The following is a 22,215-nucleotide window of genomic DNA, read 5'->3' as shown; positions in this document are numbered from 1 at the left end:
CTCGTCTGCGTGATTTTTCTCTGCGGCTGCAGCGCCCGCGATCTTCAGGGGGGGCCCTGCGGGGGTGCGGGCCCTGGCCCAGTTGCACCCCCTGCTCCCCCGGTAGTTACGCCCCTGATTTTCTTCCTCTCCTCACTCAACCTCTATTCTCCTAGTCTCTTTTGTTTACATACTATAATCTATTATTCCACCTATTTGGCCTCTTTGTTCTCATAGAAATAGGAAATGACCATGAAATAGGCCAAATGTTTAGCAGAATGAGGGGCCACTGACACCTGGGCCCACCGGGAGTTTTCCTGGTATCCTGGTGGGCCAGTCCGACACTGGAGCAAGGATTCCTCTACATTCAGCTTCGGGCTGTAAGTTAATGAAGGATTTTAACACTTTTAGTACCAATAATTCATGTATACCCCTCCCCCCCACACACACAACAATTACAGAGAAACAGCTAAGGAGCCCCTAATTGTCATAATTCCATCTAAAAATGATCTGTGGCACACACACACACACACACACACACAGTCCAAGTACAACAGTCTTTCATTGAATATATTATTAGATTAGATGTCACTGTGTGATCCCAAGTAGTTAAAACTCAATTCACTTGCCACACCATGAACAAATAGATGCTCAGTAATAGTCAGTGGGTGTAATATTTAACCATCACCCACTACATAGAACATATTCACAAACCACAAAGGACAGTTCATGCTCTAATGACTTAACTCAGGCACAGAGTAATACTGGGAATACTGTTAGTATCACAGCTCAGTTACACTGGTTTAGGGCAGACTCTATACACCTGATGGTAAGTGGGAGGTTTTAGAAGCATTAATAAGGGGCTATTGTGGTGAAATGTCCCCAATTAAATATGACTGAATTGTACATGCCATTTCTTTTGCTGTGAGTTTGCCCTGACTAAATCTAAATTCCTGAAAGAGGTGAGGGGGAGCTGTCTGCAGGTGTCATACCTCCCAACATTTTGGAAATAAAAAGAGGGACAAAAAAAGTTGCCACGCGTAGCACGGTGAATTTTTTACCACGCCCATGTTTGTGTCCACACCCCCTAATTACCATCTTCATTTTACAAAATTTGGCAGGTTTGAACATATTTATGTGTTTTTTTCAGTTATTGAAGGTGAATTGCCCTTTAAACTGTGAGTCTAAAGCTAGCCATAGACGCACAGATCCTATCGTACAAATCGAGGATTCGTACCTGTGTGGAGAGTGCCGACATCTTTCGTCTGGCAGAGATCGGTTGTTTGGTTGATCGGACAGGTTATATTTTGACCCGACCGATCCTGCCGGAGCATCGTAATCGGATCGTTCGGCCATATGGCCGAACGTTCAGATTACCCAGATATAGCCATGCTCGTTAATGGCATATCGGGGGGAAAGATCTTTGCGTCTATGGCCACCTTAACTTCTCCCGAGGGACCTGTTATCTTATATTGTTACAATTACCTATTTGCTTATGTTGAAATTGTTACAAAAGTATCTTATCTGCAGCTGTGGCATTTCTGGGCTCTCTGCCAAAAGCCAATTAAGTTAGAAACTTTGTTTCTTTTTCTGGCTGTTCAGTGCAGACAAAAACAGGACTTTCCAGTACAAACGAGGGACTGCGGGTTGAGCTGTCTCTAAAAACCGGACAGTTGGGAGGTATGAGGTGAGTGACTGGCAGGTCTGGATTGGAATTCAAAATAGACCCCCCCTCCTCTTACAGCAGCTCCTCTGGCATTTTCCAGAATCTACAGACTGTCAGTCCAGGTCTGGTGATCAGGGTACTGGGCCAGTGAATAGGTGGGATTTGGGATAGGGAATGGAGGAGCAGGTGGCAGGCAGGTAGGGAGAAGGGGAAAAGTAAGAAGGAATGGAGGTACAAGAGGTACTTGTCTTGCATGTGAGTGTCTCTTGGATGAGCTCTGCTTCCAACACAATAATGTTTGTATATAGCTCACTATACTGCACTGGGATTTTATAAACCACTTTCGCTTGAAAAACTCATATTGACACCTGCAAAGTCTATTTATAAGGACATTATGTAGTTATCAGTTTGTCTCTTTTCCAAAAGGGGCACAATGTGGCAAGTAAGCACATAAAGTAGAAGGGGAGGTGTATCACCTATACACATTTATGCACCGGGCGAGCTCCAGCTTTCAACTAGTGCTCCATTCAGAACACATACATCATGTGACAGAGTTACTTACTGGTGCAGTAGGTGCATCAACAAGGCATATAGGGAACTCTTCTCAAACACAAGACAAATTAAAAGAGTATTCCAACCACCTCAAAATTTCAGGTAAACAGTGTCGGACTGATCCACCAGGATATCAGGAAAACCAACGGTGGGACCAGGTGTCAGTGGACCCTCTTGCTTCTAATCATTTAGCCTATTTCATGGTCATTCACTATCTATTTATTGGAAAAAAGGGTTAATAATGAAGGAATATAGTATATATGTAAGTATGTAAGTATATATGAAAAACGAGTTGGATAAAGAGGTTGGTTGAGGAGGAATAATATTTCAGAAAGTGGACCCACGGTCTATTCCGCTACAACTACCCGTATTCATCAAAATGCTTAAATTACTCTCATCAAATAAATGCTGGTGTATATTCTCTACCGAGAATTATTCAGCGGGAAAGTTTCTTAGCAAACTTTTTCTAGCTAGCTAGTGAAACTTTGTTAACATACATACGCTTATATCAATTTAAATATGGTGGCTACATACAGGTCCTATGTATGTCTTTATTAGAGAAGTGAAATTGCTGGAAGTGGCCACTTATTGTTAACATTGTCCAAGGAAGCAAAATATAGACAAAAGAGATCTTCTATTGTCCTAGACATGAGCCCACCCTAAAACAAATGTGCCATGAGCTTCAAATGGTTAAAAAAAGTGTAAATAACATATATTTAACAGTTATAACTGTTAAACATAATCACACATTAAACTATAAAAAAATGCAGGATACAGGATATGATGTCACTGAGATAGTTGAGGATGTTGCTTCACCGTAAAGGGATTCTGTCATGATTTTTATGATGTAGTTTTTATTTCTAAATAACACTGTTTACACTGAAAATAATTCACTCTACCATATACAATTTCATTCCTGAACCAGCAAGTGTATTTTTTAGTTGTAACATTGGTGTGTAGGTGCATCTCAGGTCATTTTGTCTGGTCATGTGATTTCAGAAAGAGCCAGCACTTTAGGATGGAACTGCTTTCTGGCAGGCTGTTGTTTCTCCTACTCAATGTAACGGAATGTGTCTCAGTGGGACCTTGATTTTATTACTGAGTGTTGCTCTTAGATCTACCAGGCAGCTGTTATCTTGTGTTAGGGAGCTGCTATCTGGTTACCTTCCCATTGTTCTGTTGTTAGGCTGCTGGGGGGGAAAGGGAGGGGTGATATCACGCCAACTTGCAGTACAGCAGTAAAGAGTGACTGAAGATTATTCGAACACAAGTCACATGACTAAGGGCAGCTAGGAAACTGACAATAGGTCTAGCCCCATGTCAGATTTCAAAACTAAATATAAAAAAATCTGTTTGCTCTTTTGAGAAATGGATTTCAGTGCAGAATTCTGCTGGAGCAGCACTATTAACTGATGTGTTTTGAAAAAAAAAAAGTTTTCCCATGACAGTATCCCTTTAACAAGTAACAACAAACAGGCGAAGTAGACTTTGGTATAAAGGGCGATGTATTGGAAAGTTTACACTTTGATCAATTTGCAGATCAACAATCATTCGCCTGAGTGAAAATTTGCCTGGCAAAATGGTGTGAAAGGTCTCTAGTGCTGAGCTTTTTTGCTAGCAAATTGTCCTCTTCGCCTTTTAGTAAATTGGTGAATTCACTGTGAATTGACGGTTTGGGGAATTTTCACCAAAAAAAACCACAATTCGTCCTTTAGTAAATGTGCCCCTTAATTATAGTAAATAGAATTTTACTCTGTCAAACTGTGGTGAACTTGGTAAATCCTTGGCATATAAAACAGTGAAGAATGCTTAGGAAGCTTTACCTGAATGTTAGTAAGAAACCTGGGATTAATATATATTTAATGAATATATATTTGCTTTGACAATACAGGAGCTGTTGCAGTGTGACTTGTGCAACAATGTTTTCTTATATTTGAGAACCACAAAATTGGAGCTAACTACACAATCAGAGGGTCAGTTTTCATATATGTGTAAGTTTCCGAGGGACTGTGGGTCTATAAAGAGTATGGGGCAGATTTATCAAAGGTTGAATTTCGAAGTTACTGTATGTGAATTTTTTTTAACTCTAATAAATTCGAATGTACTTACAACTCAAATGGGAGGTTATTTATGAAAAAACTTGAACATCTAGGGGCAGATTTATCAAGGGTCGAATTTCGAAGTTATGGGAATTTATTTTGAACTCCCATAACTTCGAAATTCGAAGAAAAAAAGACCAACCGAAATTTATTTAAAAAATCAAAGTTTTTTTATGCATATGAATAGGCTGTATTCGAATGGTTCGAATCGAAGTTTTACCGATTTAATTGAATGTGAATCGAAAGGATTTGCCCCAAAAAACTTTGATTTTTCAAAGTTCACCAAATGACTCCAAATTGGTTGTAGGAGGTCCCCCATAGGTCAAAAAGACAATACATGATAAATTTCGATATTCGAATAGTCAAATTTTTTTCAAATTCGAATAGAATTTTGGCCTATTCGATAGCTGAAAGTACACAAAAATAGCTTGAAATCCAAATTTTTTTACTTTGAACTTTTAAATTCGACCTTTGATAAATCGGCCCCCTAATATTCAATTGAATATGAACAACCCGAAAACTGAAATTAATTTGAATCAATTTCGAAACTTCCTCTGAAAAAAACTTGAATGTCAGGAAGGCAATTAACATATATATATATTTTTTTAACTCTAATAAATTTGTATGGACTCACAACTCGAATGGGAGGTTATTTATGAAAAATCAACTACGTCTAATATTCGATCGAATACGAACGACCTGAAAATTTGAATCAGATTTCAATCGAGTCTTCCTCCGAAGAAAAAAACTTGAATGTCAGGAAGGCTATTATCATCTTCAAATGGTTCAACGGACCTCTGCCGTTGACTTGTACGTGAACTGGGCAGGTTTCAGATGGTGAATATTCGAATTGTTTCAAGGGTTGAGGTTCAAATTCAAATTGGTGAATTAAAATTTGAATTTGTGAGTTTCAACCAAAAAGAATTTGAAAATTCGAATTTACCATTCAAACCTTAATAAATCTGCCCCTTAGAGTTTAATATGGGGCTTGTAGTCATACCATTGGTAGGAACAATGCAGTACAAGTCATGTGCCATGAACATGTATTTTCTATTCATGACTTGCTCTTATACTTCTCTAACCCTCACACAATATCTTTATGTCTAGTCTGTTAAAAAGTGGTTAGACAGCTTTAGTGGGTTCTTTTTTGTATCTGTCAGATTATGGAACCTTTAACACATAAATCTGCTCATTCTGCAGTGTTACTGCATTCCTTTCAGCTTTACCATTGTGATGTCCATGGATTAAGAATCTGGTTACCTATGGGGTAGGAGGCAAAAGGTTGCCCTATAAATTGACAGTTGATTTACTATATCATGTATAGTGTCAGTTTTGCTAAAAAAATTGTGAAACTGTGACAAATTTACCAAAATGGCATAAAATCAATGAAACGCATTGATCAATAGGCAGTAACCTGTTTTTACACGTAAAATTTTTTTATGCATACGACAATTTTTTCTCACTCCAAATGCTTTAATGTCAATGGCCGTTATTTATTATGGCGACTTTTATGTGTTGACGACAATTTTGTCTTTGCGACCTTTTTGACGTGGAATTTTTTCTTTTTTTACTACAGTTTCTAGAAAAAATTGCATATGGCAAAATGTCTTCTTTGTCTCTGTGATTTTTTTTTGTCTCTGTGACTTTTTTGTCCAAATGCATTAAAGTCAATGGGTGTTTTTTCTCATGACGACTTTTTTGTTGTGGCAAATTGAAAAATTATGAATTTCACTGCGATTCCATGCCTGGTGAAAAAATTGTCACTTAAACCTCAATTTTTATATGGACTGGCCCCAGAGGATCTCCTAACCCAACCTGGGCTAGTTCTCATTAGCCCTTTCTATTTCCACAATAGGTGTATTTGGTACTGAATAATAGTGATGGGCGAATAAATTTGCCAGGAATTTCCGCGGTTCATCGGCAGAGAATAATTTAGCAAAACTGCCGTGAGAATTCGCCGGCGACAAATCTGCTGCATCGAAAAAATTTGGACTGCGTCAGAATAGTCACGCGCATAAACATTGACTTTAGTGCATTTGGTCATAATAGGCGCGCGTATAACAATTGTCGCAGGGCGTCTAAATTGATACGCGTCAAAATAATTTTGACGCCCATTGACTTCAAATACGTTTCTCGTATTTTTCACCTTTTCGTGAATTTCGCTGAAAATTACGCAAATGTTTCACGGAAACGGGACAAATTCGCCCATCACTATTGTATAAGCATAGATACTGCTGTTTGGCTTAAATTAAGTCAAAAAGTACTAGAAATGCTATTTAACCTAAGCACAGAGATTACTATAGCAGTTCAGAAAGCGAGCAGCCCTATGGCAGAGAAGAGTTATGGTCTGAATTTGCCCATGGAGCTCACGTCAGTGGGTATGTAGGCGTATGCTAACCAAGTGCAGAATTAAAATTAAAACATATACAAAATCCCCAGAGTCAATGCATTAATATATTACTGGCTTTGTCATAAGATTACATCCCCAGGATTGTTAGTCCAAACATTATAGAAGTTATGTTTGGTTTTATTCTGTACGCCTTTATCTTATATGTATTCCTGTGTATTGAGACAATACATTTATCTCTACATCTCGTATAACTTGTTGAAAAACCCAAACAAAAATACCCTAACCTATACAAAAGCTTTCTAACCGCAGGTTGGTCAGTTTTGCCTCGGTGACTCCAGTCACCTGTTCTATGAGATATGAGATATTCGAGTGCCTGGGGTTTGGTATCAGAATTACATCAGCTCACTAGTTAGTACATTAGGTTGAATGAATACACTTCATTAATTCAAAGTGAAGTATAGCGTAGCACTGCCACACCTTTATAGTGTAACGAGTTCAGGTACATTGTACATACACATTTAATGACCTTTAGTGCTTTGGCACAGGAGAAAAGCTATTTATTTCCATGACATTCGGTAATTATTAATCTTGTTGACAAACCAGTTATTTTCTTGTGCGTGCTTTGATATGAGATGATGGTCAAAGTGCTACTCCCACTGGGGGTGATTTGTGGGGATTTGGATGCTGCTTTTTAAAGTTTCACCTTCAAACACTTTTTTCAGTTCAGTTGTTTTCAGTTTACCAGAAATAAAGTCTTTTTTCAGTTACTTTCTATTTTCAATTTGTGACAATTTTTCTAGTATTGAAGATTAAAGTTTCATTTTTCACCTTCTTATGTCTTCCCAAAGTAGCTCTGGGGAGGGGAGGGGGTCGCCAACTCTGTTCTAAGTTGATACAATTGGGGGATTTTTCTTTTTTTTACGTAACTCAGAATTTATCTCATATTTTATTTAAAAAAAAACAAAAAAACACTGTAATAAAAATACCTGTGCGGCGCGGTCGCCCGCCACGTGGTTCTTAGGAGTCGGCGCCATCTTGGATTCTAGGGCGCGCGCGGCGCACCTGTGCGCCTCTTAAAGGTACATTGACACACGTTTTGGCGCAAACTTGGTCTGTATTTAAGACCCATTCTGACCCCCAGCCAGTGCCCGTGATAAAACTTGTTTCTAGTGGTTTCCTGAGCCTTGTGCATCTGATCTGTATCTTGTCTGTTTGATTACCCGTGTTTGACCCAGCCTGTTCTTGACTACTCTGCATTCTGTATCCTGACCCCTGCCTGCCTACGACAACTCTTCCTGCTTAACCCCTTGATTGACAACCCGGTTTCATCCTTGCCTGCCTGACGATTCGGATATCCGCCTGCCTCGACCCAGCCTGTCTGACCATCCTTCTGCCTAATCCTTTTGTACTGTGACCTTCTGCCCTTCGCCAGCCAGAACATCTCGCCTTGCACCCCTCGTTAAGTCCAGGTGGCACCCAAGTAAGCTGAGGGCTCCTCCCGAAGCCCAACGGTGGTCACACTACTGGTGAAGCCGAGCCGAGACCAGGGTGCTTGGCACTTCTTCTGGTATTGGGTGCCGGTCGTGACAAACACGACCAAACTCCCATGCCCGATTTAAAATCTTGTGAAAACCCAGATCTTCCAATTTTTTCGGACATTTTCCCCGAATATCTTCATTTTTGGGATTTTCAGGATAAACTCAACTCAGTGCAAACCCCAGTATCTTTAAATTGAGATGTGTGCCTCTGCCATTGACTTATACAGGACCTTGACAGGTCTGAGGTGGTGGATTTTTGGCTTCAGGCTTTTTGCAGCATCAGGGTATAATAAATCTAGAAAAATTTATGGTTTTTTCCACTAAAAATTCATGGGCTTTTTTTCACAAAAAATTCCAGTTTTTGCCCCAAAAAGTCCAACCAGATAAATTTGAGGTTTAGTAAATAACTCCCTTAGTTTCATTAAAGGCAGCTGTTATAACTGATACAATAGTTGCTAATATTCCATAGATACTGCTGAGAAATGGATCAACTAAATGTATCAACTAAATGAAGCAAATTGTAACAATTCAGAATCTGCTCCTGGATCACTGAGCTGCCAGACTGAAACCCCAGAGACACAAACATTAAACTTTAATTTTGGAAAAACAGTAAAACATAAAAGACGGAAGCAATAAAAAAACGTCTTTATTTCTGGAGAACAATGTGAAAACAACTCAACTGAAAAAAGTCTGTGGAAGGTCAACCCTTCTAAGTGTGAAATAATATGCCATCAGCAAAACACCTAAAATGTATCACAACCAACCAGCAATGTCATAGTACTGACCATCTACTATAGTGAGTTAGGGTGAAAAAAGACATAAGCTCATGTGGTTCATTGTGGACAAAGCCAGGCCAGGACTCGCAATCTGTGGATTGTGGCAAATGGCTGCTAGAAGATGCAATAGAAAGTCGTTATTAAGTGGGCTGGTGGGTGCTGTTTGGGCCTCGGTGCACTTGAAATGCCAGGATTAGTGATGAGCAAAAATTTTCACCTGGTTTTGCAGCTAAAAAGACGCCCATAGACTGCAATGGTTTAAAAAACTGTCATGCTTTAAAAAGTGTCGTCTATAGACTTCAATACATTTATATATATTATATATATTATAATTTTTGCCATTTGGCGATTTATTCACCGTTTTGCAAATTTTTGGTGATGCAAAACATGTAAACTTGCCTTTAGCCTAAACTTCCAGTTGCTTAACTTGTTCAGACAACCCAATCTTAAGCGCACCACCGGACTCTTTATACTGAGCTTTTAGGCCAGGACCATACATGATCATCTAGGTTGCCCATGAATGATATAGCTAGCTTTTTTAAGGTTACAGAAATATGCTACAGCCCATGAATGGACATACATGACTGCTGTGTAGTCATGGGGGTAGCCATTCAAAGCTGAAAAAGGAGAAAAGGCATGGGATACACAGAACTTATCTGTTATCTACTGTGTATCCTGTGCTTGAATGGCTGCCCCCATGGCTACACAGCAGCTTGTTTATATAAACTATAGTAGTACTTATCTGTTATCTACTGTGTATCCTGTGCTTGAATGGCTGCCCCCATGGCTACACAGCAGCTTGTTTATATAAACTATATTAGTATTTATCTGTTATCTACTGTGTATCCTGTGCTTGAATGGCTGCCCCCATGGCTACACAGCAGCTTGTTTATATAAACTATAGTAGTACTTATCTGTTATCTACTGTGTATCCTGTGCTTGAATGGCTGCCCCCATGGTTACACAGTAGCTTGTTTATATAAACTATATTAGTATTTATCTGTTATCTACTGTGTATCATGTGCTTGAATGGCTGCCCCCATGGTTACACAGTAGCTTGTTTATATAAACTATAGTAGTGTTTCTGAAGCAAACACACCAGTTATACCAGTGCAGGGCAACAGAACATTATATTGTCATTCCATTAAAACGCTTTAATTTTTTGGTGTTAGTGTTCCATTAAATGCTATAGAACAATCGTCCACAAATCCTAGGGGTTAATACTCAGGAAAGTTTCACAAAATGGCCCTGAGAGGTTCCACAAAACAATTTTTACATGTCCGCACCTACAGTAGCCTCCAGAATTTTAAACAACTGCTACCACCAAATGGATGAAAGAGAAATTACAACCCAATCCAATCACTTTCTACTTTTTAACAAAATTTAAAGTTAATTAGAATATGATTGTTCCCAAGTGTTTTGCAGATCAGCAGTCCAGGTTCGGGGCCCTCAAATTAGCAGGATGATGCTTAAAGGAGAACAAAAGCCTAACTAATAAAGTAGCTTGAAATGTTGTACATTACGTTTTGTGCTTCTGTACCAGCCCAAGGCAGCCACAGCCCTTTAGCAGTAAAGATCTGTGTCTCCAAAGATGCCCCAGTAGCTCCCCATCTTCTTTTCTGCTGATTCACTGCACATGCTCTGTGCTGCTGTCACTTACTGAGCTTAGGGACCCACTCAGAATATACAGTACATATAGAATAGAAAATGTCACAATATAAAGCTGATCAGCCCTGTATCAGCTTAATAAATATGCCATTTTTAGCCATATTCATTTTTATAGGTTAGTTCTCATTTAGAGAAACGACTCCACTTGTAGTAAAGGAGATCAATTTAGATTTAGGATATGGCTGCTATTCCTCGCAGATGTATCCCTAGGTGCCCTTTGATATATTCTAATAAGATCCCCCATGATATTGGCAGTAAGATGGGAATAAAAAATGGTCTTTTGGTTCGATATAGAACCTCACAGTGTAATGTGCAAAGACCAGGGGCTCCATACGCCACATATCAAATAGGGACTGGGTCGGAGAATTTTACAGGTGCTTCGATCTCCCACTTGTTCAGTCTCCAGTGAAGGTGATCAGTGAACAGCAGCAGCTGGAAGTAGGTGATGGAGTAAGGGTGCAAGCGGGATACAAGTGGCCCAGGGACACTTCTGGTTGCAATCAGGCACTGGGGATCTTAAGATTGTGTCTATGCAATCAGAAAAGTGGTAGATGAAATGACGGTGCAACTGTTTGGGCACCTAGTACTACCACTAGTAGGACCCATTAACCCTTTGATACGTAACTATAGGGATGTCAAGCACACAAACCACACACACAGGTGAAGAAAATAAAAGAATATAAAAGAAAATAGTAACACACCTCCAAGCTACAGGTTTTTTGCAAAACAACAAATTTCTGGTAATGGCTCTGTAACAGGACTTGGTAGCCCAGGTCCAAAAGACTAAGCTCCTTTAGTCCTTCCCTACAATCTAAGAGACACTATAGGCTCAATGACTTAGCAGACTTCTCTGTCTTTTCCATGTGCTTTTATCAGTGCGGCCACCATACACCAAGTACAGGGCTTGCTGGAAGGGAGGGGAAAACAAACCAACACATTTTTCTCTGTGATAAGTATTCTGTATATTTAAAGGAAAACTACCGCCAAAATGAATACTTAAACAACAGATCAAATTAAGTGGCATATTAAAGAATCTTACTAAACTGGAATATATATTTAAGTAAATATTGCCCTTTTACATCTCTTCCCTTGAGCCACCATTTAGTGATGGTCTGTGTGCTGCCTCAGAGATCACCTGACCAGAAATACTGCAGCTCTAACTGTAACAGGAAGAAGTGTGGAAGCAAAAGGCAGAACTCTGTCTGTTAACTGGCTCATGTGACCTAACATGTATAGCTTGTTTGATTTGTTTATGTGCACCATGAATCGTAGGAACCCAGGGGGCGGCCCTTAGTTCTTGAAATGCCAATTTTCTATTTGTGATTACCCAATGGAACATACCACTAAAAAAAATATGAGTTGTTTTATGCAATATATTTTTATACAGAGCTACGTTGTTTGAAGGGTATAGTTTTCCCTTATATGCTCACAGGTACACCGGCACAAGTATATAAAAGGAGCGAGTGCATCCAGGCAGAAGCGGGACACTAGATGGTGGAGGGGTGGATGCAGGCCAGGATTGCTAGGTTGGCGGGTTTCCAGCCAAATTGGGCTACTGATTTAAAGCCCAGACCAGTTTTGAAAGAACAAACTAGCCAAGGTACTGGTTTAGGCTTCTTTTTTGGCCTTTGGCTGGTATAGTTTTCCTTTAAGGGATTGGCACAGTATTTTATTGTTTTGTGTAAAAGACTAACAGATTAAAGTAAACCAGCCCCTACAAGCTGGAATGCCCCTATGGGGTATATTTTCATTAGGAAGATCGTTTGTCCGGGTGCAGGATGAATGGGCTACCTGTGGCAGTGGGTAGCCAGGGCTGCCATTAGAAATCACAGGGCCCCGTACAACAAAATTTTAAAGCCCCACCCCAGATCCCGCCCACTCTACATCACAGTTAAAGACCACATAGACATCAGGGCTAAAAAAGGTAACCCCCCCCCCACACACAAGTTTTAAAAAGCTATAGGCGACCAGGCCCCCCCTATAAGTTAAAAAAAAACATTGGTGCCAGGGCCCCCCCCCTATAAGTTAAAAAAAAAACATTGGTGCCAGGGCCCCCCTTACAAGTTAAAAAAAATTGGGGCCCCAAAGAATATTTTTTAAAAAAAACATTGGCGCCAGGGCCCCCTTACAAGTTAAAAAAAAATTGGGCCCCGAAAGAATATTTTTCAGAAAAACATTGGTGGCAGGGGCCTATAGAGTATTAAAATAATACATTGGTGGACAAGGGATTAAAAAAAAAAAAAGGCAACCATAGCTGTCCAGGGGGGCCCAGCCTCTGTCGGCCCCCCCTTCAGGCCCGGGCCCAGTACCCACCTTGTACCCCCTTTGCCCCCCTGATGGCAGCCCTGTGGGTACCACCTGTATGTTTTTATCTATACGCAGGCACCAAACCTATGAAAGAACTCCTACCTTGGATAAGGGCAAGGGAAGGTAGCCAATAATGTCCCATGTAGCTGCTGATACTCTGGTAAGGTCACACGAAAGCCGATCAGTCAAAACAGGGATCATCACCAAACTACAATAATATGGGTCACACATCCCCCAAGTACAGATCTGTGTTCTTAATTATAAATGTGTTGAACTGCCTAGCGCATGTGTATATTAAAACCATGGGCCCTACACCTGCACAGTGTAGCTAAATTACAGTGTGAGGATAGTGCATGGGATCCCTTGGAAAATTAGAGATGATGCTGTGCTCTCATGGAAAGTACCCAATGCTGGGTCATTAGAGAAGCATCAGCTGGTGTCACAGGGAATTGATAACAGTCAACGGAGATGCTTAACAAATTGACCCCTGCCAGTGAATTTGCTGAACTGGGGATGTAACAAGCCATAAAGCAATGCTGCTCTGCTGTCCAAAAAGGAAATTGGGATGGACACACCCCTATCCTAGACTATAACTACATTTGTATAGCAGTTGATTTGATATTCCTTAGATCTGTTTCTTACGTTTGTGTAATTAAGTCCGTAAAGTGCACTTACTTCTACATTCTGCAGGCAAAGCCGCTCTCTCCTCTCATTAAACGGTTAAAATAGGAGGACTAAATGAACAGAGAGAAGGAGGGAATGCAGTCAATACTTCAGCCTTGACAATGGATATTGTTATAGTTATAGCACATCTGGACTCATCTCCAAACCGGGTTCCTTAGAACATGGCTACGTGTGAACATCACTTGTATAATATCTGTGGGAATAAATTGCAAATATATTCGGCCACTGGCTGTAACTGGCCTTCAAATCCAGTTCTCACATTCTGTGGAGTAACTAGAGGACAACGGATCCTGGTGCAACAATTGGATCCAAGCCCCCACCCACCAGAAGATGTACTGCTCGCACTTAGCTTTGGGCCTTGGCGCATGCACATGGTGACTCAAGGGTCGGACTGGGCCGGCAGGACACCAGGGAAAAACCTGCCAGGCCTTGGCACTCATGTGCCTTAATTTTGTTTATATAAACAAGCTGCTGTGTAGCAATGGGGGCAGCCATTCAAGCACAAGATACACAGTAGATAACAGATAAGTACTACTATAGTTTATATAAACAAGCTGCTGTGTAGCAATGGGGGCAGCCATTCAAGCACAAGATACACAGTAGATAACAGATAAGTACTACTATAGTTTATATAAACAAGCTGCTGTGTAGCAATGGGGGCAGCCATTCAAGCACAGGATACACAGTAGATAACAGATAAGTAAATTAATTTTAGGACCCCCAACATAACCAGAGGTTATTTACCAATATATGTTGAAATTGCTCATCATTTAGGGTCTCATAGAGCCCCTATAGCTCCTTGGCCCTCTTACGACATAAAGGGGCCCCTTTCCATCTTCCATCAAAATATTTTCCTTTATATTTATATATACTGTATATATATACTGTCTATATATATATATATATATATATATATATATATATATATATATATATACTGGTCTATAGCCTCTCTATTTGAAAGATAACGTGAGCGTCTCTAATTGTGCCACCTAGTGGTTCAGAGATGAATTTCTCAGTTTGAAATGTGTAAAAACAATTTCTGACTTCAGCCCTGATAGAGCAACTATTTCCCCCACATTGTGACTTACATCACATGCCTATTGTGCACATTTGAGAAAACCTGGGCTTTCTACTGAATTATCTAAAGAAAGGCCTGTAAATATTCTAAATGCAAAGTGTGTGACCAAAATGTTAAACTTTAGATTTAAGCTAGATGTAAGCTCTTTTGGTTTTAGATCGTAAGCTCTTTTGGGCAGGACCCCTTCATCTGTATAAACACATTTATTTTACAGCGCTGCACGATATGTTGGTGCTCTAAATATACATGTTAATTATATTAACCTTCTAATACAACAGTATTTTGTTATTACCAGCTAATATTCTGTAACAATCCTCATTCATATTGATATATTTCTGTATCCAAGATATGGGAGTTGCCATATTGCATATATGCATTCAGCACCCATCAAGTCCTCCCTATATTGCGTGTCTGTATGATGTGCAAGTTAGCAGGTAGGATGGGGGGCACAGACGTGACTTTCCCTACCTGCCTCTCATGAATACTGTGCTGCAGAAAACAGGCAGCACTGTATTCATGGGGAAGATGCATCTTTTCTTGCATTTCTTGCACTTTACAAACGAGCCTTATATTTTTTAGAAGTTTGCACAAGAAGGGCTTAGAATTGCACCAACTAGCACCACTTGGCCAGTTAGCAAACACAGTGCTACCTCTATACATTGTGCCAGTTAAATCACAGGCAATTGCATTGCATATAAATGTACTTACCTCCTAGGGTACCTACCTCCCATTTGAATACAATTTACTATATGGATGTACTTTTTTGTGTTTTTGATATTGCGTGCAGATAACACATTTGAACTGAAATTTGCATTGTAGGTAAATTGCACCCTCATTTAGCATTTTTGTCATTGACAAATGCTGCCTTTTCTCTTTTGGTAAGTATTTGCATGTATATAGAAACCATCTATAGATCTGCAGGATATTTGCCCTGTTTTAGCCCCCCAAGGATGGTATTATTCTGATCCCTTGGAGCCTATGCAGCACTTAAGGGAACACCATTCATGCAAACAATCTGCTTCCATCCATTTATTGATTCTTAACCCCTTTACCAACTCTTATTAAATGCAAATTCTGCATGTCTAAAGGACCTCATCTAAACTGGGCCCAAAAGAGGGTCCAGACCCACTGGTTGCAAACCTTATACATTATAGCATATGAATGATCTAAGTTTCTGCATTGAATCCCATGGTTGGACAGGTAAGATTCAGATATGAGTGCAAACTAAAAACGTAAATGCAGTGGAAAATGCTGGTCATAAAAACATCCATTAGGCATGAAAAGGTGACACTAAACCCGACACCAGCTCATCCAATATCCCATCACACAAGTGCTGTTATCTAGTTACACATGTAGCATGACTCTGCAGAAACATTACCCATGGACATACAGGAGCTGGTAATTGCTTTTGTGCTTCCAAACAATGAGGTGTAACTGGGCAGCCTGTGATCTAGTAGAGTATAAAGGACCAGGCAGCATTATTTAGCCTCACAGTCAGAGGGAGTTCTTGCTTCAACAGTGATTGAACGGAACGTGCTCTGTCCTTCATATTAAACCTGATTTTTCTCTACCTCTTTGTCTAAAGGGCACTTATAGCAGCATCAACATGATCTCTCAGGTGCGTCAGAACTACAGCCATGACTGCGAGGCAGCTGTGAACCGCATGGTGAACCTGGAACTGTATGCTGCCTACACCTACCAGTCCATGGTAAGTCCTCAGTAGCTTCATCTGCTGGTCTTCTACAGTGTCCTTCAGCTCCACTGCTTAGCCTTACACCAACAATGCAGACATCATAGGCCAAGGTGAGTCAGCCCCCATTACGAGCGGCTTTTGTAGGATCAAGTCAATGAAAGACACACATTCTGCCAAATCCTTGGGCTATGGACTAATTCAATGTGACTTGTGGTCAGAACAGAGAATTTCTCTCGGTTCACTTTTATAGATTACCTTTTATTACATTATTCAAACTAAGATAAGGCCAGGCCCATGGTAGAAGTTAGGCATACATAAGAGCTGGTCAATGTGGTGGGCCATATTGACCTAATGTAATTGGTTGGCTTCTAGGTCAATAATCCCATTAACATGATATGAAGCCAATCTGGTGATGATATCAATTGGTTGATGCTGATCTCAACCAACAGTTGGCAAATAGACAGCATTGACCATATACTGGTCAACTGCCACATTGCATTTCCCAAGAAGGGTGACGGTTAGGGAGGACAGAACCCAAGTCAATGGAAGAGGCCCGAAATGGCTGGACTTTTGCTGTTGTTGAACCAGCTTCCCACTAAAATCCAAAAGGATATTGATATGCTTCATAAAATGTTTCTGCCCGTAGTTGCCCCTAAACATCACTTCTCATCAGAATATGGATTTCGTTTTGCAAACACAATGCCATGTTGCAGATTTAGTACACAATTAATTCCTTTACATTTTTTTATCATAGTCTTATTACTTTGATCGTGACGATGTGGCTCTTCACCACGTGGCCGAGTTCTTTAAGGAGCAGAGCAAAGAAGAGAGGGAATGTGCCGAGAAGCTCATGAAATGCCAGAATAAGCGTGGGGGGCACATTGTCCTGCAGGATGTTAAGGTGAGAACGATGAGAATTTTTGTGGAGCACCAATAGTTTCAAAAACGGTTTTTAAATTATTTGTAAATGTATTTGCAAAGGAAAGCTGTTCTGGCTCAAACAACATGGCAGAACCTAAGTCTCTTCTTTGGGCTGTTTTGAGTCAGTAGGCCAGTGATAATAATGTTTTTATCAAATTTTTATATTATAGTGTATTGGTTACATATTCTTTTATTAAGACCTCAAAAGCCACCTGAGCTAGCTTTCGCAATGCCACCCTCCCCGCCCCCCTTGTACTTACCTTTACCAGAGGGGGTTAAAGAGATACTGACACCTGAAATTAAACTTTTTTTTAAATCTATTATAATATTGGCTTTGCAAGCTACTTCTAACTTTGCCATAAAGTATTTGCATGATGCTTTTACATTACCTGTCTGATCCCCCATGTTCCTGTATGAGGGGGCTGCCATATTTGTGCAGCAGGAGTCCGTTAGCATTAGAAACTGTAACTAACAGGCTGAGATGGGAGAGTCATGTTGGCAAAGTCAGAGTGTTAGAGTGTCAGAGAGTCAGGCTTAGGAACTAACAATTATATACAAAAACAAACCTCTCAGCAAAAAATGATCAACATGACCTATAGGTAACATTTAATGTACATTCATATGCTAAAATTCATTTTTTAGTGTCAGTATCACTTTAAGGAGGATCCGAGTCACTAGTTAGGATAGCAGAATAGCCAAATCTCTGGTTTAATAATAAGGAGAACTTAAAGGAGAACTAAACCCTACAAATGAAAAGGGATAAAAATGCCATGTTTTATATAGTGAACTTATTGCACGAGGCTAAAGTTTCAGCTTGTCAATAGCAGCAATGATCCAGGACTTCAAACTTGTCACAGGGGGTCACCATCTTGGAAAGTGTCTGTGACACTCACATGCTCAGTGGGCTCTGAGCAGCTGTTGAGAAGCTAAGCTTAGGGCTCGTCACTAATTATCCAGCAGAAAATGAGCTTCCCCTGTAATATAAGCTGATGCTACAGGTTTGCTGATTATTAAATTCTGATGCTAATTGCACTGGTTTCTGTGCTGCCATGTAGTAATTATCTGTATTAATTACAAATCAGCCTTATATTGTGACATTTCTATTCTATGTGTACTGTATATTGTGAGTGGGTCCCTAAGCTCAGTAAGTGACAGCAGCACAGAGCATGTGCAGTGAATGAGCAGAAAAGAAGATGGGGAGCTACTGGGGCATCTTTGGAGACACAGATCTTTACTGCTAAAGGGCTTTGGTTGTCTGTGGCTGGTACAGAAGCCCAAAACATAATGTACAACATTTCTAGCTACTTCTTTAGTTTAACTTTCCTTGTCCTTTAAAGTTACCATAAGCAACTTTTTGCCTCTCCTTGTAACTTGTGGGGAGCCGCTGCCTCAGGCAAGGATCTCACCTGGCCTCATGGCAGAACCACTCCTGTGTGCAGTTGCTGCTGGCAACTAAGGGCCCACCTGATAGTTAGACATTTATGCTGAAGAAGAGAGCCATGTCCCCACTTCTCTGATGGAGCAAATGCTCAGTTATTGGTAATGGTATGGTAACAATCCCATCTTGCTATCATCCCCTAGAAACCAGAGAGAGATGAGTGGGGAAGCACCTTGGATGCCATGCAGACAGCTTTGGACGTGGAAAAGCATGTGAACCAGGCTTTATTGGACCTGCACAATCTGGCAACAGAAAGAAAGGACCCACACGTGAGTAACAAATATACACATCAGCATGAATAGTGGGCAAGAGTTTCTAGTGTCAGGGTTACTGCTCCCTGGGTGTTCCAATGTTCCCCTGAGGAATGAGCTCTGTAGTGTAGTCTAGTCTAGTGATTGGCAGTGCATGGATTAGCAGGCTCAAGGCAATAGTTTGCATCAAGAGCTACTCCGGCTTTACCTATCTCCTCTGCTCTTGCTTTCTTGAGGTTAAAGGAATACTGTCATGGGGGAAAAAAAATGTTTCAAAATGAATCAGTTAATAGTGCTGCTCCAGCAGAATTCTGCACTGAAATCCATTTCTCAAAAGAGCAAACAGATGTTTTTATATTCAATTTTGAAATCTGACATGGGGCTAGACATATTGTCAATTTCCTAGCTGCCCCAAGTCATGTGACTTGTGCTCTGATAAACTTCAATCACTCTTAACTGCTGTACTGCAAGTTGGAGTGATATCACCCCCCTCCCTTCGCCCCCCCAGCAGCCAAACAACAGAACAATGGGAAGGTAACCAGATAACAGCTCCCTAAAACAAGATAACAGCTGCCTGGTAGATCTGACGCTCAATAGTAAAAACCCATGTCCCACTGAGACACATTCAGTTACATTGAGAAGGAAAAACAGCAGCCTGCCAGAAAGCATTTCTCTCCTAAAGTGCAGGCACAAGTCACATGACTGGGGGCAGCTGGGAAATTAACAAAATGTCTAGCCCCATGTCAGATTTCAAAATTGAATATAAAAAAATCTGTTTGCTCTTTTGAGAAATGGATTTCAGTGCAGAATTCTGCTGGAGTAGCACTATTAACTGATGCGTTTTGAAAAAAACATGTTTTCCGATGACAGGATCACTTTAAGCTTTTTGAGAAATGTCGTCCCAGTTATTAGAGTCTGTGGGCTCAACGGCAAGATGCTTTACAGGTCTTCCAGACCTGGGGGAAACTGAACAACTTCACAAACCTATAATGTAAATTGAAATTAGCCATCTACTCTTGAATCGCCTATACTTCTAGTTCCCTAGATTATACTACAAATCAAGTAAACATCAAAATGCAATGGAATGCTAAATTGCGGCTATAACTCTTTTGCACCCATTTTCCTCAGTTCCTGTTTTATCCTTAGTTAAAAAACCCAAATATTATAACAAAAATATTTACCGCGACCCTGCAGACCACTTCTTTAAAAATAAAGTGGCCCAGGGTATACATTTGTAAATTAATTGACTAGGGGTGCCTAACAAACGGCACCTAATGAAAATATTTTCCTTACCCTGTAAGTGAGTTAAAAGCAAGAACATGTTTCCAGTTTACCTGCATGATGTTCACCCCATCCTTTTCCCCCAATTAGCTCTGTGACTTCCTGGAGTCAGAACACCTTGATGAGCAAGTCAAGCACATGAAGAAGTTTGGAGACTACATCACCAATCTGAAGCGTTTGGGGGTGCCCCAGGATGGCATGGGCGAGTACCTGTTTGACAAACACAGTCTGAGCTAAAGAACCTCAGCAAGGACACAGTTGGCCTGAAACATCTCACAATGAGAACAGCCGGGAGAGAGTCCATCAAACAGCCCATTGTGTGTCCCTGTGTTAGTAGGGGGAAGCTATGTGTCCATTGTGTGTTTACAGATTATCAATAAAGGATTTTCAGCATTAGCCTGTGGTGGACCTTGTGTGGTTCTTTTGACAATTAAACAGTTCCAAAGTTGGTCAGATCATTACCTACTACAGATAGGGTTACCACTAATTCTCTTTCCTGGCACTTACACAGAGTGGAACCTGGAGGACCCCGTTCTTTGGAAGCATTTTGACCAAACCTGTTTCAGACCTTCGGCCTCACTCTCGGCTCTGTCCAAAAATGACTGTATCTGAGCATATTTGGCTGGGTGTTATCATTAATGCAGGTGAAAAACTATACAGTAGGTAGTGTGAGACTCAGTTGTAACTGTGGCTGACCGGCGAAGGAAAATGTTGTATGGAGCCCGCAAATTCTGATGGTGGCCTTGATTGTTGCTAACAGTAATCATGGGGCTCCATACTACTAAGTTAGTAGGTCCTCCCTCAGGAGCAACAAATTATTAGCCCCAGGTGTCAAGGGCCCCTTAGGATGAATGGGAATCGCCCTGCAGATGCAAAGTCAAGCTACTGATCCATGGTAACTATACCCCATTAGGCCAAAATGCTGCCCACTCAAACTCCACCCACTCCCTCATACACCGCCCACTTTTGTGACTTGTGAACCACAACTTGGCACCTATTTGGGTCCTTCATGGGTCTTTCAGATTGAAGTACCCTATTCCCAACCTAATGGCTGCCCTAATTGCGAACGAGAAGTTGTCCAGTGGGTGGAACAGCCAAGTTTATGAGAATAAAACTCTGCAAAATGGTTCCTGGTACTTTTTGATAAGAGTCCAAAACACAGGGCATCCCTAGACTGAGATTCAAAATATGCTCTGGCTTTTCAATGAGGCTTAAACAGCTACTAACAGCCTCAATAATAAGCACATATCTATGGTAGCTTACAGCACCCCTAGTGGCATTGTCCAGAATATCCAGATTTCCAGTCCGGGCCTGATGCAATTTAAGGTGGCCATACACTGCAAGATTTGCTCGTTTGGCGAGGTCACAAAACAAGAAAATCTTTCCCCCCGACAGGCTCACCATGGGTGGGTGATATTGTGGTAATGAGCCAATGTTATTCTTGATCCAACATGCCTGATATTGATAGGGGAAGCCTGTCGGAGGGCACCAAACATGGCTAAATAAGCTTCCGAAACGTTCTAAAAGACCCAAATCAGCAGCTTAAAGGGCTGGTTCACCTTGAAGTTAATTTTTAGTATGCTATAGAGTGACCAGTTCTAAGCAACTTTCCATTGGTCTTCATTAATTATTTTTTTTTAGGTTTTTTCTTTATGTACATTTTTCTTCTGCCTCTTTCCACTTTTCACTGACCCCATCTACAAAAAATAGAGGCTCTGTAAGTCTACAAATGTATTCTTATTGCTACTTTTTATTACTCAGCTTTCTTTTCAGGCCTCTCCTATTCATAACATACTCACTCTTGACTCGTGATATTCCAGCCTCTTCTTCAAATCAGTGCATGGTTGCTAGGGTAATTTGGACCCTAGCAACCTGATTGCTGAAATTGCAGACTGGAGAGCCGCTGAATAAAAAGCTAAATAACTTAAAAA

General features: G+C 40.6%; 1 protein-coding gene across 1 annotated transcript; it reads left to right on the top strand.

The window, feature by feature from the left end:
* Positions 1 to 16,210: 16,210 nt before the first annotated feature.
* Positions 16,211 to 20,680, top strand: LOC100036823 (uncharacterized). The gene is given in 4 exon segments (NM_001097113.1): positions 16,211 to 16,408; positions 17,148 to 17,294; positions 18,896 to 19,021; positions 20,375 to 20,680. Coding segments are annotated over 4 exon segments (522 nt in total). The 5' UTR covers positions 16,211 to 16,306; the 3' UTR covers positions 20,522 to 20,680.
* The last annotated feature ends 1,535 nt before the right edge of the window (positions 20,681 to 22,215 follow it).

Source organism: Xenopus laevis, chromosome 7S, assembly GCF_017654675.1.
Source record: "Xenopus laevis strain J_2021 chromosome 7S, Xenopus_laevis_v10.1, whole genome shotgun sequence".
Classification (NCBI taxonomy): Eukaryota; Metazoa; Chordata; class Amphibia; order Anura; family Pipidae; genus Xenopus; species Xenopus laevis.
This window is presented reverse-complemented; position numbering and strand designations above follow the sequence as displayed.